Source organism: Branchiostoma floridae, chromosome 14 (genome assembly GCF_000003815.2).
Source record: "Branchiostoma floridae strain S238N-H82 chromosome 14, Bfl_VNyyK, whole genome shotgun sequence".
In the NCBI taxonomy this organism is placed as follows: Eukaryota; Metazoa; Chordata; class Leptocardii; order Amphioxiformes; family Branchiostomatidae; genus Branchiostoma; species Branchiostoma floridae.
This window is the reverse complement of record NC_049992.1, coordinates 14,710,532-14,727,247: the sequence shown is the minus strand read 5'-3', so window position 1 is coordinate 14,727,247 and position 16,716 is coordinate 14,710,532. Positions and strand designations below refer to the sequence as shown.

The 16,716-nt window shown below is 42.5% G+C and overlaps 1 protein-coding gene across 3 annotated transcripts in view; it reads left to right on the top strand.

Annotated features, from left to right (window-relative positions):
- Positions 1–708: 708 nt before the first annotated feature.
- The window catches only part of LOC118429934 (protein amalgam-like), a 36,890-nt gene continuing 20,882 nt past the window's right edge, over positions 709–16,716 (top strand). For 2 of the 3 annotated variants that reach the window (XM_035840578.1, XM_035840576.1), the window contains exons 1-3: positions 709–1,323; positions 10,223–10,573; positions 13,936–14,229. In XM_035840578.1, coding sequence (XP_035696471.1) covers positions 1,272–1,323; positions 10,223–10,573; positions 13,936–14,229 — 697 coding nt within the window. In that variant the 5' untranslated portion in view covers positions 709–1,271. The remainder of the gene's footprint in view (positions 1,324–10,222; positions 10,574–13,935; positions 14,230–16,716) is intronic. The other variant, XM_035840575.1, reaches the window with a different exon arrangement.

Below are 16,716 nucleotides of genomic sequence, written 5' to 3'. Positions count from 1 at the left end.
CACGGTCTATTCGCTACTTATACCGAACACTTTACACCTAAACTTAATTGTGCCATAAACAACTATATGCGCTAAGTATACAGAGACCATATCTGGTACATACATGAAAAATTGCTTTATTATTGGAAAATATATGCCCTCGATTAGCCTCAACTGACTGCACTAGATATTAGAGATGTGTGTATATATCATCCTGCATTGTTTACTTAGTAAAAAGTTGCAATTTATTTTGTATTTCTATGTAGTAATTTGTAGTTCATCGTTCATTGTTCTTTTGGTTCTGTGGGGAAAGCTTCTTAATCAAAGTCTTTATTGTCCATGGTGTTTTTATTTTGTAAATTAATGGCCGCTATGCTCGTGATCTAATGACTCCCAACCGTGTATGGTAATACGCTACTCACAGCATTAAGCAGTCATCCATCCATCAAATGTGCAACTCGAGAGATCCAATATTTCAGTTTGCTACATTTTCTGTGCAAACTAATTTGCGATCTCAGTGATTCTCATGTGACGGGATTCTGTGCAAGTTTCCCCGGTGAGGAGAAATTACCCGTGAAATCCCTTAATATTCTGGCGGAATACTATTCACTCTGCCAATATTAATCATAGTGAGATGATGGCACAACGTTAGAAGTTGTTTGCAACGTTTAGCGCCACTCGGTTTGTGGAGAGGGAGAGCGCGCAGGCGTGTGGCCGTCCCTGGGGACCTGGCACCCCGTAGTTGTGTCTCTGTCTGTCATGACAAGCCAGTCACGAACAAGTCACCGTCAGCGACAAGGCTTCAGTAGACGCGAGAACATTTTCAGATCCCCTCTCTTCCTCTCCAGCTCAGAACATTTCAGACAGGCGTTCGGCCCGACTGTGCAGAAAGGGGCTTATCATAGAGTGCATGGATTAAGGATCGATATGCTGTAGGAACATCCGACGCGGAGGGCGAAGGTAATAGAGCTATCCCACGGCGGGTTCACCGCGAGCGACCGCCGCTATGCCTCCAACACGTCTTCCCCTGAAGGCGTTACATCGGGGGTAATTGGAATGATTGAAGAGGCCATTGGTGTACGGGAATCCTAATAGGATTCAGCCGTGCTGTTCACACGCATTTCCTATCCAGGCAATTCCACGGGCTGTGGATCTCTGGTGCTCCGCTGGTCACTACAAGCACGAGGAGACTTGATCTTTGGCCAGCCGTGGTCTCACTCCGGCCTGGAGTAGCGACAACCTCCCACAGACACTTCACTCGAGCCGGACTCCACCGTCTTACCTAGTCCATCATGTTTGTAATGCCGGCTTTTTCCGCAGCTACTGTATTGGGTTTCCTCGCAGGTAGGTGCAATTTATTGTAATGCCTTTCTACATATAGAAACTTCTTCTCACTTTCGCCCACAAAAGCATTTATCTCAGAGGAACTAAAAGCTTCGTCAATCTTCTCAACTGTAGGCATTACGTTCCTTACAGGCAACATTACGGCGTCGATTTTCAAGGCAAATTCAATGCCCACGTTATATGAAAATCCGCCGCTGTTTGCACTGTGATAAATTGGCAAGGTCCAGTGAGCGCGTCCTTGGCCACTATCGACTGCTGGACCGCCTGGCTGCTTGGCGAGCCTGTAAGGCTTTTAAATGCTTAAAAACAAATCTTCTATAGGAACAAGTTGTTCAATAGCTGTAGAGACGCTTAGCGCCGTGGTAATTTTGCCGTGTACTGAACTATGGAAGGCCCTTTGTGCGATATCCGCTAGATAACATTCACCTATGATGAACCCTTGGCAATCTGCTTTACGAGCCGATAGCCCATTGTGAAAGGTTACTACATTTTAACTTCGCCGTGATAATCGCCTTGTTTTTAATCCAAAATCAATACCGATAGTTGCATGAGCAAGTAAAAGGTACGTAAAAACTTGCATTGTGACTGTCTTGTGAAACCGTTGAATCCAACCGAAAAGAGACACCCACATGCATATAGACCGGGATTCCTACGCACCATCTAACTCATATGAAGAGTAATGCCTTCTGCATCTGATCATTTCATACATGAAAACGCAAGAGATTCGGTATATATTTATGCATTAAGCATGTAAGTAGAAACCAGGGCAAGGAACTATAAATTACCAGGAAATTTGAATCTCCCCTGTGGAACGGCGGTTTCCTCGCCTCGGAATTTTCCCGGCGTCAGAATTGACACCCAAGTTGCCCCGGAGTTTCTGATTTAATGACAAAGCGATAGCATCATCCTGGGAAGACGTCTCTCTCTTGTTCGGGCTCATCGACAAGTAACTAATCATCAATCTTATTCTCGGTGATATGAAAGTGAAAAGTAGAATATTTCGGATGGGTTACACGCCCCTCGCCACAGGCCATGTAAAATTCGATTTCTCTCCCAGCCGACCTACGACCGGGAAGGTGTTATCAACCATCTTCCAAGCCGTTTTTCTTGGCCGGCGGAACACTTCACCAAATCTGCAAGTTATTTATGGCTGGCTTATGACCAGCAATCGATCTCCAGATCCCAAGCGATAGATTTTCCAGCTGCCGATAGCATCTCCTAATCCAAGAGAGGACCCAAAATTGCAAATTTGTAAGAGCCAGTGGCCGAGAAAGGACCTACCGCTAGCTTTCCGTTCCTTTTACTCACAATTTACCGGTCGTTGAGTAGTCTCTTGTGCCCATCGACCGACGGATATCTGAATAGATTTTCAATCAAGACAGCGATCTCTGCCAATGTCCCCTGGACTTCACAAGACCAGCGTGATCTGGAAATAAATTGTGCCATGCGTCAACCCAACTTCTTCTAAGTTCTTCGCCGTCGTTTCTAACCTCTTGGCTCAAGTGTTCCGCCCGTCTGTTTCCCCGGATGTGCCATATTTCAAACATACTGATTTGACAAAGAGCAAGCCCTCGGCAGGGAATTTGAAAGATTGTCCAAGACCAATGCGTAAATGGTCCCACGAGTATGCCTGCTGCCCCTCGGTGATAAAATTCATCGGAATATCAGCATGTTTCGGATATTGTTCTTATCGATCGTCGGAATTCCTTGCCGTATTCATCTGATGTCGCAAAGTTTGCTTTCCATACCATATTCTAGAAAAACGGTCAGAAAGCCTCAGCCTTGTTTTAATATACGGTTTTTAACTCTTTTGGGTTCTGTGAATAGTCTCTAACAGTACAATCTTTAAGAAATTTACGATCACGTTTAAACCTGTTGTCCTAACGGCCATTATCTTTAGCTTATTCTATTTGACTCGTAAAACGATTTCATGTTTTCGCCAATGGCTACACTGATAAGGCAACGGTGTTATTGCATCTGTATCCTGTAATAAACCGTAAATATCCAATCTGATACCCTCTTCTTTAAGATCACAGTCCTTCCCATCGCTACCTATCATGACGAATTAGGTTAAATCAATGAAAGTTATTGCATTGTGCTGTATGTCCGTGATCAACGGCCTAAATCTCGATGAAAACATTTAATGGTATATCATTGTCCCCCTAGCTGTATAACATCATTGATTGACAAGACCTATTTTTAAGGAGATAAGTAGGTTATATTGAAGATCTAGGATTAGTTAGCTCCTCCAAGAATTTATCATAGGATGAAGCAATAAAATCGGGATGATGTCGTGTCTAGGGGGCTTCTAAACTAATGGTAAGTTCCAAATGTTCAACGAGCTACTAGGGGGACCCGTAGCGTAGTAAAAACTGAGTCATCAAATCATACAAAGGCCTTGAGCTCAGCCAGCATAACGTTTAGAAGACACCGTTTTACACGAACCGATATTTCAGCATGTGTGTGGTCTCCGGGGCACCCCCTGTCCACGGCAAGGGCTTCAAGGATCAGGACGTTCGGCTGCCATTGCCCTGAGGGCGACAGCGACGGCCTAATGTACTTATACGTGCCTCACCGATCATGCAATAAATTGTTCCATTTCTAGCTCTAGAAAAACTTGGTGGCGCTTAATGTGCTGTTTATGAGGCAATGTCCCCACTATAAACATGGCGCCGTCCTGGGTGATTTGCCAGAGAACTTACTGCCCCCGCGGTTAAGGGGCTATGTGGTTATGGTAAAGTCCATTTCACGCTTACGTTACTTCAACAACAGCAATGTCATATCAAAGACACATCTCCACTTGAAAGGTTAGTGTAACGTTACACAACGAGATAAACTCCTACATGTACTGACGCAATTTAGTGGTTGTATTCACCCCGCAGATCTGATAAGTAAGCCCAAGCCGACCTCTTGCGATAAAAAGACATGAAGAGAAATCTCTCTCGGTTCTGTGTCATTTTCTGGACTATTAGACGGAAAAGATCTGAATTACTAATTCATGAATCAAGGCATTGCTATTTTTGTTGCGTTATGTTATCGTTGATTCACTGTACGAAATCCAATCTTTCAACATGCCTTTAAGCATGCGTAAATCAAGTGTTTTTTTGTTCTTTCAGGAAAGTATAACGTGCAAAGTTTTACTTTACGAATGCTTGTACATGTGCTTAAAGATCAGATATCGTGTAGTAATTCAGGTTGATCATAGGCGGCCTCTGCCCTGTGCTAGATACACATTCCTAACTTGTATACCAAGTCCACTCCAACTGGTTCGTATGTCGCAACGCTATCAGAACACGCGAAGATTAATCCTCATCCCGTGTCATTCCCACCACCAACATGTACAGCTAGCCCATCTTTTCATCTTGATACATGTTACGACCTGATCCCCCAGTCGAGAGGGCAATGTCATGTAAGTCACCACACAACACCACTAAGCCAGGCGCTCCAGGGACTACATATAAGCTCAGATGGCCGATCAGCCTGCTTTACGGTCTGCAGCATGGAGTGAGTTCAGGAGATTATCATCGTCCCAGGAATACATCATTCGGCCTCAACACACGAGATGATGTGCGAATACGGGACTTGAAACATTTCCTGACTCGCAGACGTGCTTATGAGATTTTCTGTGACGTAGGTGTTGTACACTTTTACATGACACCGCCTGCACTGCTGTGCCTAATTGTCTCTTCTTGCCTCTGATGGCTCGGCTGAATATATACCCACAGCGTTTTGCCTCTTTGATCTCCGTGCTTAGCGCCTCGTCTGCAATAAGTTTTAGTACACGTTCGTCTAGATCTACACTACGGGGAGTCACGTACATGGGATTATAGTGCCATGACAGTTCCCACGAACACATTTTGCGGCTAGACTCCAGCACCTTTTTACGCCCGTGTCGTGAAATATTAACGACATCATTCTTCAAAAGATCCTGACAAATGGTGGTGTCTATTTGGACTCGTGGTCTCGCTTCCGCAATTATTGCTCACTAGTCACTTTCCCAAGTTATGGCAGCCACTACAACAAAAGGAAGTCGTTATTTGCGGGGTGCTGTCCCCGTACATGCATCCCACTTAGCTCAGAATCGATAAAGTCTTTCTCCACGACAACAGATCACCACGGCGTGTATCTCACCGGTTTAACGTTGTTTTAATGATTGCCGATGCATATTGCATCCGCTCCTATTGGTACCTTCAAGGTTGAACGGAACGACCCAAGTGAACTTGCTTGTCAATTTTACATTTATCTATCTATCAACGTCAAGAAGATTAGTATGCATTACAGTTTCCGAGGGAGGAAACTGTAATCTCTTACAAAATAGATACAGGACGGGCATCTCAGATAATATCAAGTGACATTTAAATCACGCGATTATTGAACTCCATCACTTATAGATGACCTCCCCCTGCCCTCCCCCTCCCAATCCTATATTGCCCGGAGATGGCCACTTTAGCATACATTTCAGCGCATCATAACTATATGGAAAAGTCGTACAAAGTCAAAACATATTACAGGTTGAAGTAATATACTGGAAAAGAGAAAATATTCGCTGCGGTTTTACTTTGCGAATTTTTCTGTGTGACCTCTCCACCGCCAACTTAAGATTGTCGCGAATATTTTCACTTTTAAAGTAAAACCTGCATGGTAGCTTTAACCGCGAATTTAAAACCACAACGAAAATTCTATTTTTTCCCTACCGTGAAATTAAATCCATGAAAATAATATTCCCTTTTGTAGTAAATATGTATTATTTGACATTTAAAAAGTTACACCTAAAAACATCTGATTCGCTCGGACTAGAACAGACCGGGATCGTATTTTGCACATCAGAATCCAATATTGATACGGGATATTAGACTCCTTTATTATTAATCCATATTGTCCAATTATATCTGTGAAACACGCCAAAGCAAAGTCGTCTCGACATTTGGCACCATCGAAACGTAATGAAATAATCTCTCTTCAATTACCGCAATAAAGGGCATATCAACAAAGCTGAGTCGGTACGTAAAACAATGATGAAGGTAAATGAGGTAGTTTTCTTGTAGAAAAGTAACTTTTTGATGACAGTTTGCGTGAAGGTTTTATTAGAGATTCAGGACTGGTAGACAGGGCGGAGTTCCTAATTGGTAGGCAGGGAGGGTCCGTGGGACTGATGAGTTTTCCGAGAGGTTTCATTAAATTAACCTGAGTAATCGAGGAATCGACCAATGTTCCGGGTCAACGCAAGTCCATTTGGCCAAACCATGCGCTCAATTCCAATAAGCTTCATTTCAGGATACCATCACCCTGCCTTGTAACCACCGCATTAAGATCCAATCTAATGGTGAAAAAATACGGCACGAGACCTCCATTTCACCTTCAAACATCCATACTCTACTCATCTCACCTCCTTTTTTCCCTCAAGTTTGCCGGTTGCGTTTCATTTCAGATCCATAATCACCATGAGACCGCTTCGATTTTCAATATAAACATTAGACATTACGTTCAAGCGTACTTTACAATTTTCCCCCTCAGATCCGCTACATTTCTCATCGCTTTGCTAAACTGTATGCAGTTTGTGATCTAGAAGTACGCGGTGAAGGTAGAGTTTTCTCTGACGGTTTGTGTGGTTGTATCTTGCCGTACTCTCACGTTTTGCACGTCAGCATACGCCTTGTCTGCACCTGATAATGTCACGATCTGTGAAACATGGAGGCAAAATGACTTCCCCATTCGTCTCCATCCCAGCATAATAGGATAATCTCTTTTCAATTACAGGGGATAAAGAATTATTAGATGTTGGTTTATTGGAAACAAACGAAGAGCAGGAAATAGTGCTTTCCTTTCAATTATTGCACCCCTTTACGATACATTATATTGGCATTTGCAGTGATAGCGTTCATTTGTGCGCTAGTTTGGCGACTTCTTATCTGATTCAGTCAAACCGGGAGGTAATTAAGACCGATAGCACTATAGGTAGCACTTTGCATTCTCCACAGAATCCCATTGGTCACTGACTAACTCCTAAAAGGAGAGGCGTACTGCAATACAGATGGTACTTCATCACTCCCGTTGGAATCCTACTACTGGCAGGCAAATGTACGCCTGTACTGGTCATTTTTGATAGCTGTTGCCAACGCCCCTCATTCCACTAGACGGCGACTTAACTTCGACTAACAGAACATCAGAGTGTCTTATGCTCTGGATGCCTTAAAGTCGGGTTCACCTGTGCGTATATATTTCAGTCCGTATGAGGTCCGTATGGAATTCTTTAATAGCTTCTACCAGGCCCCACAGGTCGCTGGAAAATAGTAAAAAATTGAAGAATTATAGACAAACATCATAACAGAGGAGTTAGCTGTCCGAAGAAAATGTTTTGCGACCAAAATCTTACTCCGCTGGCATATGTGTCTATATTTGTCCAATTTTTCTCCAGTGACATGTGTAGCCTAGTAGAGGCTAAGACGTCCATACGGACCTCATACGGACTTAAATAATATAAATTCATATACGCACGTGAGAACCTACCTTGTGGAACGTTTTACTTTACCGTAATGCGAATAAACTGCGACCTCGTTGCGACCTAACTTGAATTTGTGTAACACTTCGAAAACTGGAATACCATGCAAAATCTTAAAGTATGACAGAAAAGACAACAAAACACACAAAGTATAAAGAAATTCGTTATTTATGTATGGAATTCGTCTAATCGCTCAGTCGTAGCTTGGTGGCCGCCGTAGTGGAATGGGGGGTAACACTTAGTTTACGTTATGTCCGTAGCACGTAATCGGTAGGTGTTTATGGGACCCAACGAGTGCAGTCCTAAAGCTTTCAAGAGGAGTAGTTCCAGAAAATAGAACATTGATTACCATTCTACACAAGGTGCTCAGCGGGAGTCACATCGGTTTACCACGTTGACAATGGTGTTTTTCATGGCGAGGGTCCGTGTTAGTCGATCAGTACAAAATTGCGTGATTACTCAACAGTGCGCCGTGCGCCGCCATTATCATTCCGCTCACTCATATTCTTATTGATGGCGTCATGTTGGCGTGACGGTTAGGGTGTGTTGGGGGGATAGAACCCAGAGGTCATAGGTTTGAATCTCCAGACACGCCACCGATGTTGTGGCGTTAGAAAGGGCACTTAACACGACTTTCCGCACTCCATCCAGGTATAAGAATAAGTATACTTGACTTCGGTTGGAGAGGTAAAAGGCAATGGAAGGAGAGGGATGGGCTCCACCTTCCAATACCGTGCCTTAGACTCAGCAGTGGACAACAACTCATTGCCTCTAGGCTCTACAGCCTTTATTAGCCTATGGGACTACGCGACGTACTTTACGAGGGGCGTGCAATTAGTAATGGTCCTGACCCATTTCCCATAGCAGGAGATTAATGAAACTTGGCACAGTTATTAGTCTTTCTCTTCATAGGAATCACCCAGAGTTATGCATTTCTCCCATCGTTTGATGCAGCTCTGGACACCGATTTTGTAGGACACCCCAGGTTGGTCCTCCAACTGATGCCTCATCAATGGCACAAGAGGGACGACCAGGTCTGGGAGCTGTTTCCACAGACTTCCAGCCACGTTTGAATTCAGGATGCCAGCGTTTTACAAGGTCATATGATGGGGCATCATCACCATAAGTTTCATTTATTTCATCAAAAGTCTTCTTTGGTGTGCGTCCTTTCAAATACAAAAACCGGATCACTGTGCGACACTCAACTGGTTCCATTTCACACCTGGTCCATTTCGCACCTGACTAAGTTCAAACACCAGTAAATCAGAAACCACAACTGTCTTTTGCAACATAACCCATAGAGATATGAATTATTACACATACAAAATTTCATTTAGATCAGACAACTGGAAGTGGGTCAGGACCATTACTTATTGCACGCCCCTCGTATCTCTAACTCTCTTATATTCCCGATGAATTTCACTTTATAATGGATTGTTCTAGATAAGCTGTATTAAGCAATGAGTTATTTTGAAATTTCTTGAATCAATTACAAAAGATTTCAAGGACTCGATGCCACAGGTAGATTTGTATATATCGATCTTTAGATGCAACAACTCATATAATGCAAATATATAAGGACTACTTTGTTATTAGAAAGAATACCAAAACTCATGATCAGCCCTACTCGATTGTAAAACTATATCAAAGACTTATATTAGCCCTTAGTTATAGTTATTAGCATATCGAGTGTTATTCTATACCTCTATTTTGTACTTTGTGTAATAGTTGTTGCCATACATTGTACGAGGGGTGATCAATAAGTTCTCGGCCTCACCAAGAAATAACAAGTACAACTCAGATTTTCAGGCACAACTTCATAGTATGAAGTCTTTTATCAATATCCTCCAAATTACAAATCATTGGAGTCATTACTTTCCAGGCATTCGTTTTTTTTCTGAATTAGAAGGTAAGTGGGGAGAAAAAGAAGGGTGAAGTGTGATCAGACAATTTGACCTCACACCTCAGGTTGCAGATCAATTGTCCACCTTTTTTCGTTATCCCTTACCTAACGTTACCGGGTGTCGCCTGCAACATAATGATCACAATAATTTGAATTTTGGTACACATTTATATAAGACTTTATACATGTACGTGGGTTATCAATGATTTGAAATTTGGAGGATATTTATAACAGACTTCATACTATGAAGTTGTGCCTGAAAATCTGAGTTGTGCTTGTTATGTCTTGGTGAGGCCTAGAACTTATTGATCACCCCTCGTACCATGTATAACTGGTCTGGATGGCCTGGAACGTCTGACAGCGATGAATGACAGACAGTACTGGAAGTCAAACTTCACTTGCTGCACCTCAGAGGATGACTCATGATGATGATGTACCATGTACAATCGTCGTGCAATAAAGTTCTTCTTTATATTCGCATTGTTCTATTTTTGCAGGGATGACTCTTGCGCAGAGCGACATCGGCCTCACCCTCCCAGAGCAGGTCAACACCGTACTGGGGGATCCCGTGACGCTAGCTGCAAGCTACAGCACCAACCGCCAGGTGGAGCTACTTTCGTGGTACAAGATCGACAGTAACGACCCCTCAAAAAGGGTACTGGTTTTGTCCTACTCCCCCATGAGAGGATTGAGGACGTATCATAACTTTGTAGATCGGGTGGAGCTTGCCGGTCCAGCGTCGCTTAAGATTTTACAGACCCGAGCCGAGGACGAGGGAAAGTACGTCTTGTCGCTGTTGGTGGAGGAAGTCGGAAGCGTCGACGGATTCGTCACTTTACACATTCTAGGTATGAAACTCTTCTTAAACTTTAGTCAAAACTTTGAAACTCACATCCAGAAAAAGGGACAAAAGGTTGCGTTCTTTGAAAGCTATACTTAATTTCAATCACACAGTGCACGCCAAGTACACTTTTACCTAGACACCCCAAAGACCAATACCCAATTTATTGTCATTACGCCACGGAAACTAAAATAAGGTGCTCTCCGTGCTTTTATACTCCGGGGGTATGTCTGGACAATGACGTAGAAATAATGACGTCATAGAACACGACATTATGAGCCACCGTAATGCAGAGAACCACGTTGCTCTCACGGCAAAAGAACATATTTGACGCTCACTAAATGAGACCTTAAAATACACACACATTTACTCTCTTGTCTCCAATTTATATCACCAAGTATGTATGACATAAGTTGGAGCTAAGGAAGCTATGTATTCATTTCTTGATAACCCAGCATTCGACGCTCTTAGTTTCACCCTGCAAGCATGAAAAACTTCGAATATCACTATCCTTAGGGATCTCAACCGGTAGCAGCCTCACAGCTGATTTAGGTTGAGCTCCTGGTTCCAATTCGCCACTTTCACACTTTCCCCGGGTCCACACCAAACTGCCATCTCCGCGATGTGCTTTGAGTTCTAAATTGATTGAGAACGGATTTTCTATGCCCTCGGACCCAGGTCCCGGGCGCTCCTGGCAGCCATATTGGTACCCTGGCGAAAAGGATTATGGCAAGTGTAAAAGTGGCGAATTAGTTGGTAACTGGGAGAGCCCGGTTCGATAATGGAAAGGGCATCTCGGTTGGGGCTGTACTCGTCTTTTAGATGGGACGTAAAATAGGAGCTCCGTGTTCGAGGAGGTGCCCCGAGCACATAAAAGGGTAGGGCTAGCAACCCCTTCTTATAGAAATATACCCTGTTTCAGAAACACCAATAAACCAGGCAGTTAGAAGGTTCCTAACAAACGAAATATCCAGTAAAAAAGGTACAGGGGAAGTATAATATAGCGTACCCAGTACCTTGTAATAATAGATTCTATAATGATAACTGGACATTTTATTGCAAACCCTCTTTCCGTCTTTTATCTGATGTAAAGCAAACGTATGGATTATTATCTAAAACGCGTCCCTTTATTTTGTTTCGGTGATTTCTATCCCCAAAGTTGGCCATCCCTCTTTATTTGCTTGACAGTTATTTCAGAAGATACCTTCAAATTGATAGCATAAAAACACTGGGGAGATTGTTCCCACATCTACCCGACTTATCTATCCACATAACGTGAAAAAATCGATGTTTATGAGTTCAGCGTGTCTGAGTGGGTAGCCACCAAGAGTCCTTAAAAGCATTTTTGTCTTGTTTTCAAATCCCTCAATGGAATATCACGTTACGAGGCCCTGATAATGAGCATTAGAGGCAGGTCATGAGATGGCATCGCAAAATGGCTGGCTTGACCTTATGTTTCGATTGTGTAGACTAATCTGCTGTCCCTATGGTGGCTGCCTATACGTTTTCGTTGCCGTCTTCAATAGTATCGATTAGAGGTACAAACGATGTACCGGTACAAACAGTATTTTTTCTTGTTGGACCTGTCAAATCCGGACAGGATTTTGTGCCGATAAGAAAATTAACAGATGGTGGTAGGCGTGTTTTGAAGCTTACAGGTTCAATAAAATGACTATGGGGGACAGAGAAGTCTGGAAGGAGAGGGTGGACTTGGTCCGGGCAAGCAGCCCGCGATGATGATGATGATGATGATGAAAATGACTAGAGCAAAATAGAGGAGAGTTGAAAGTCAAGATTTTACAGTCAAACTTAATTGGTCTATATAAGTTAACAGAGGCAGTTAGCGTTGTTCGAAAGTGCAAATGTAAAAACGCCCGTATCTGATTGAGAAGAAAATATCTCAAATGGTTGTTCAGATTGGTTATTAGACGGACTTCCTATGGTGTGGTCATCTTGAAATCAACTCCATCCCTCGTCACAACCATGCAATTGAGATATTTTGGTCTCAAAAAGATATGCGCCTATGAATTTGTGCCAAATGTCAACCACATTCGATGAATAAATGAGCTTGTTATAAAATAACTAGCATAACTTTTTGACACCCCTGGTAAGTTCACAAATCTATGGTAGTCTGTCGATTTCGTGAATTGTTCGTGAAAGAGGATGGCGACACATTAGTGTGTGCCAAAAATAGTACGGATTTGGTGCTCCAATATGGAAACACGTTCACATTGAATCCACCAAAAACTTTAAATTATTATTCATTATTATTATTATTATTATAGAAGTATTTTTTTTTTGCATTTTCCGGCTTATCAATCAGCATATTCTCTGTTTCTATATTTATAACAGTGTGAGTTGACAATAATTTGATGTAGGAGAGCTCTTTTGAACCTAACGTTCAGTTCAATAAAGACTTGGACGCGTTCCAGAGTAGGTTGGATAGCCGCATGTTGTAACGTCTGTATCCGGTCAGAAGACTGTTCCTTCATATATCACTCACTACTGTTGGAAAGGTACAACACACTAACATCTTACAATCAATCATTACTTCGCTCAGAGCACCATGTACCGTATGTATAGTGGCTTAATGTCGCGTCTATAACATTAATGGCGCCGTATTCACTCCCTGTACAGTCTACTACCGATAAAGCACACTAAACCCCAGCTTGTAATCCATTCTTTCGTCAGGAAAGGGCGGCGTAGTCTTTTATGAGTTATCTTGACCGCTTGTCCGTGGCCGTTTCTATGGGACTACACTGATTAGAAAGGTCGCCCGAAGGCATAATTTCAGCCAGAAAACCTTGTTACCCGGCACGGATTTCATTCACCGGTGAAAAGCAATAAAACCAGTGTGTATTTCACTACCCTTCCCCCTGATGGCATTTAAGTTTACTGCCTTACTGACCGGTGTTTATCGAACTCGAGCATTTTTATTACCGGGGAATAGCCCAGGCTATCTGTAATTACTTTGGGTGCACGGGGGCTTGTTTAAGTCAGTTGTTACGTTGATGGCTATATGGGAAGGTTAACTTTGGGGATGACCTTACATTAGTAACATACGTTTGGGACCGCATTGCTAACAGCGACATCTACCTGCAGTGAGGAATAGAACAGGCTAGGTCAGCATTGTTCTGATGTACTAGTAGTTGACAGACAGTTACAGCTTTGTCTGTTTTGATTGTTAATGTATATTGGTTGTGAACAACGGACCCTGTATCCAGTGATTTGCCAATCTGGTGAAATAAGTCGTGGATTTCTTCCATATATCTACATAAACAACGATTGAAACGATTCATTTCTAAAAAATGTTACCATCTTAATCAGTTTTGAATGTAAGTTGTTGAACATGGTTGTGTTTTTTTCCAGTACCCCCAGTTGTTGAAGTGGGACCGTCCAATCCCTACGTCATCGGCCTGGGAAAAGCCGCTCTCCTGACGTGTACAGTGATGAATGCCAAGCCAAACATCTCTTCCCTCCACTGGAAAAAGGACGGCACCATTGTAGACAGTAACCTGATGAACACCAAGTTCAGCGGGGGGACCATGGCGTCGCCATCTTTGATGATACGTCACGTGACCCGAACTGACGCGGGCTTGTACACATGCGTGGCTGATCACGTGGTCAAACAAGAGAGAAGCAGTCTGAGATTATCAGTTTTATGTAAGTCTCATTTCAAACTTATTTGTTTGGTAATAAACGAAAGTTGTGTTTTTTCCAGTACGTTGCTACGTATCCATCGGCCTTCTTGTTGACAAAAATATTGTTGATTCCTCTCCTCCAATTTGACCAAGGACGTTTATATATAACGTTATATAACGGCCTTGATTTGACAAATGATCTGGAGTCAAATCCCTAGATGGACCTTATGCTGTGCCCTTGGGAAAGACACTTAAAACCTATTTTCTCTCAAGACTAAGGTTAACAATGAGTGCGTAGCTACTGTTACAGACTTTCTCTTGAATGGTTCCGGCTACAAATACCACGAAACTTAAGGTGCACTCCCACTGCACTTGCGTCACACTTGCGTCACTGCGGCGTTCGAAATATATTCAACGCATTTCAGAGATAAAGTACGAATGTTCTTACTTTTTGTGTACTTTGTGTATTTTTGTTTTCTAAGTCATACTTTTACGTATTAAGCAATATCTAAATCTTAAAAAGTCGGAGAAAATAACAAAACAGGGACGCAGTGAACGAACCCCACAGTGACACAAGATTTACGCAAGTGCAGTGAGGGTGCGCCTTTATAAAACAAGAGTAGGGGTCCATCCCTTAAACCTTATAGTACGATCTTTCACAGTAAATATTGTACATAACCAGTGTGATGTTCAAAACGAAAACAACCTTCCGTGTCCTTTTGCCCCTGAATTTTTAATTCATTTCACGGGTCGTTAGATAACTCATATAAAATGTAACGAACCAAGTCTAATGGGGAAATATCGACTATAAAGACAGACATTAACCCACATTGTCTTCCAATAAACCTCTGATTAAAGATTTAGCGAATCAAAACCATTCATCTATAACAAATATTGATTATTAAGACGTCTAATATATCAAAATCGTGCTTAATGGCTTCAAAATGCATATAGTTCAATAATTATGCATAAATGTTAGTAAGACCTGCTTTGTATATGAATGACGAATGAACAGCGTTAAGAATTTGTGAAATTTTGATGTTCAAGTAAAATTGTGCCAGATGGCAAAGTAATATCATAAGCAATTCTTGAACTTGAGATTGAAGGAGCATTAATGGCAGATAGGTGCGGACGAGGATATTGAGGTTAACGGAGAGCATATGGCACGTCTGATGTTCGTCACATTATTCACCGGGGAAATATATACGTCAACTGACGTATTAGCTTTCGGAGATCATATTTTGAAACGTGTCATTGATTAACCTCTTTGAGCGATCATAAATCAATGTGATGACATTTGTAACCTAACCCTTGTCGATCCCACGCCCCTAAGCATCCTGTGTGTGCCAAACCGTGGTTTGAAAGATTTGTCTTAAGGTGCACTCTCACTGCACGTGCGTCAAACTTGCGTCACTGTGGAGTTTGAAGGATACTCAACGAATTTCAGAGAGAAAGAATGAAGTTTTTCTTCCTTTTTGCGTATTTTGTCGTCTTCTAAGGCATACTCTGACGTATTACGCAGCATCTAAATTATAAAATAACCGGCAAAAATAACACAACATTGCCCCAGTGAACCCCTAAGTACCGCAATGGTGCCCCAAGTGCAGTGAGATGCCACCTTTAGCATCATGCATGTGTGTGCCTAACCGAGGTTTGAAAAATTCGTCTCAGCGACAAGCCCAACTTCTGTTTAAAAACAGATTGGCAAGATTTTCTAGTTTGCGATGTACTGTTAGCAAAGACTACGTGGTGTCGGTTTCTTTATCAAGCAATCTGCAGCCAAACTTGAATAATGGAGAGGGTGTGGTGCAGTAATCGGATTACCAAAGGAGAAGCATTTATAGGAAGGACAACAAAGAAAGCTAGACGGAGCCTTTCTCCATCTCCAGACATCGAGCCTTCTTTCCTACAATAGACTTGTTACGCCACCTTTGGCAAACCATGATAAGATAGGCGAGGAACATCACTTAGACATCTTTTTGTCAAGTATAGAACTGATCAGATAGGAACGACTGTCTACATCTTCAAAATGTCTGGTCTTTTCCCCTGAAATTCCATGAATTTGGTCTTCCGATAGTATAAAACAGTTCAGATAATTTAGGACGAATGTATACATTCCTGGAATGCTGTTCTCAGATTCCCGGAATGCTGTTTTCAGATTTCTGGAATTTGCACAATCCCGGTGACTCGTCTTTCAGATTCCCGGAACGTATCGCCTGCTGATCCCGTGGAAATGACGTCGAGGAGATTCCCGTAAATCCAGTGACCTGTGATGGTCCTTCCTACTGATAATCAATCGCAAAAATATGTATATATCACTGCGTGTGCAATCGGCTCATGCACGATGACTGATGAGGACCAGACATTTAAATATTTATGATGTCGTGGGCCTCTTTTTAACCGCAGTGCAAATTTGGCAAATTATTAATGTGACGGGGTCGTGATGATGTCCCAGCCGGTTCGTCATCACCGGGTGTGAAATTATTGACGGGTTCGAACTTTTTATGCC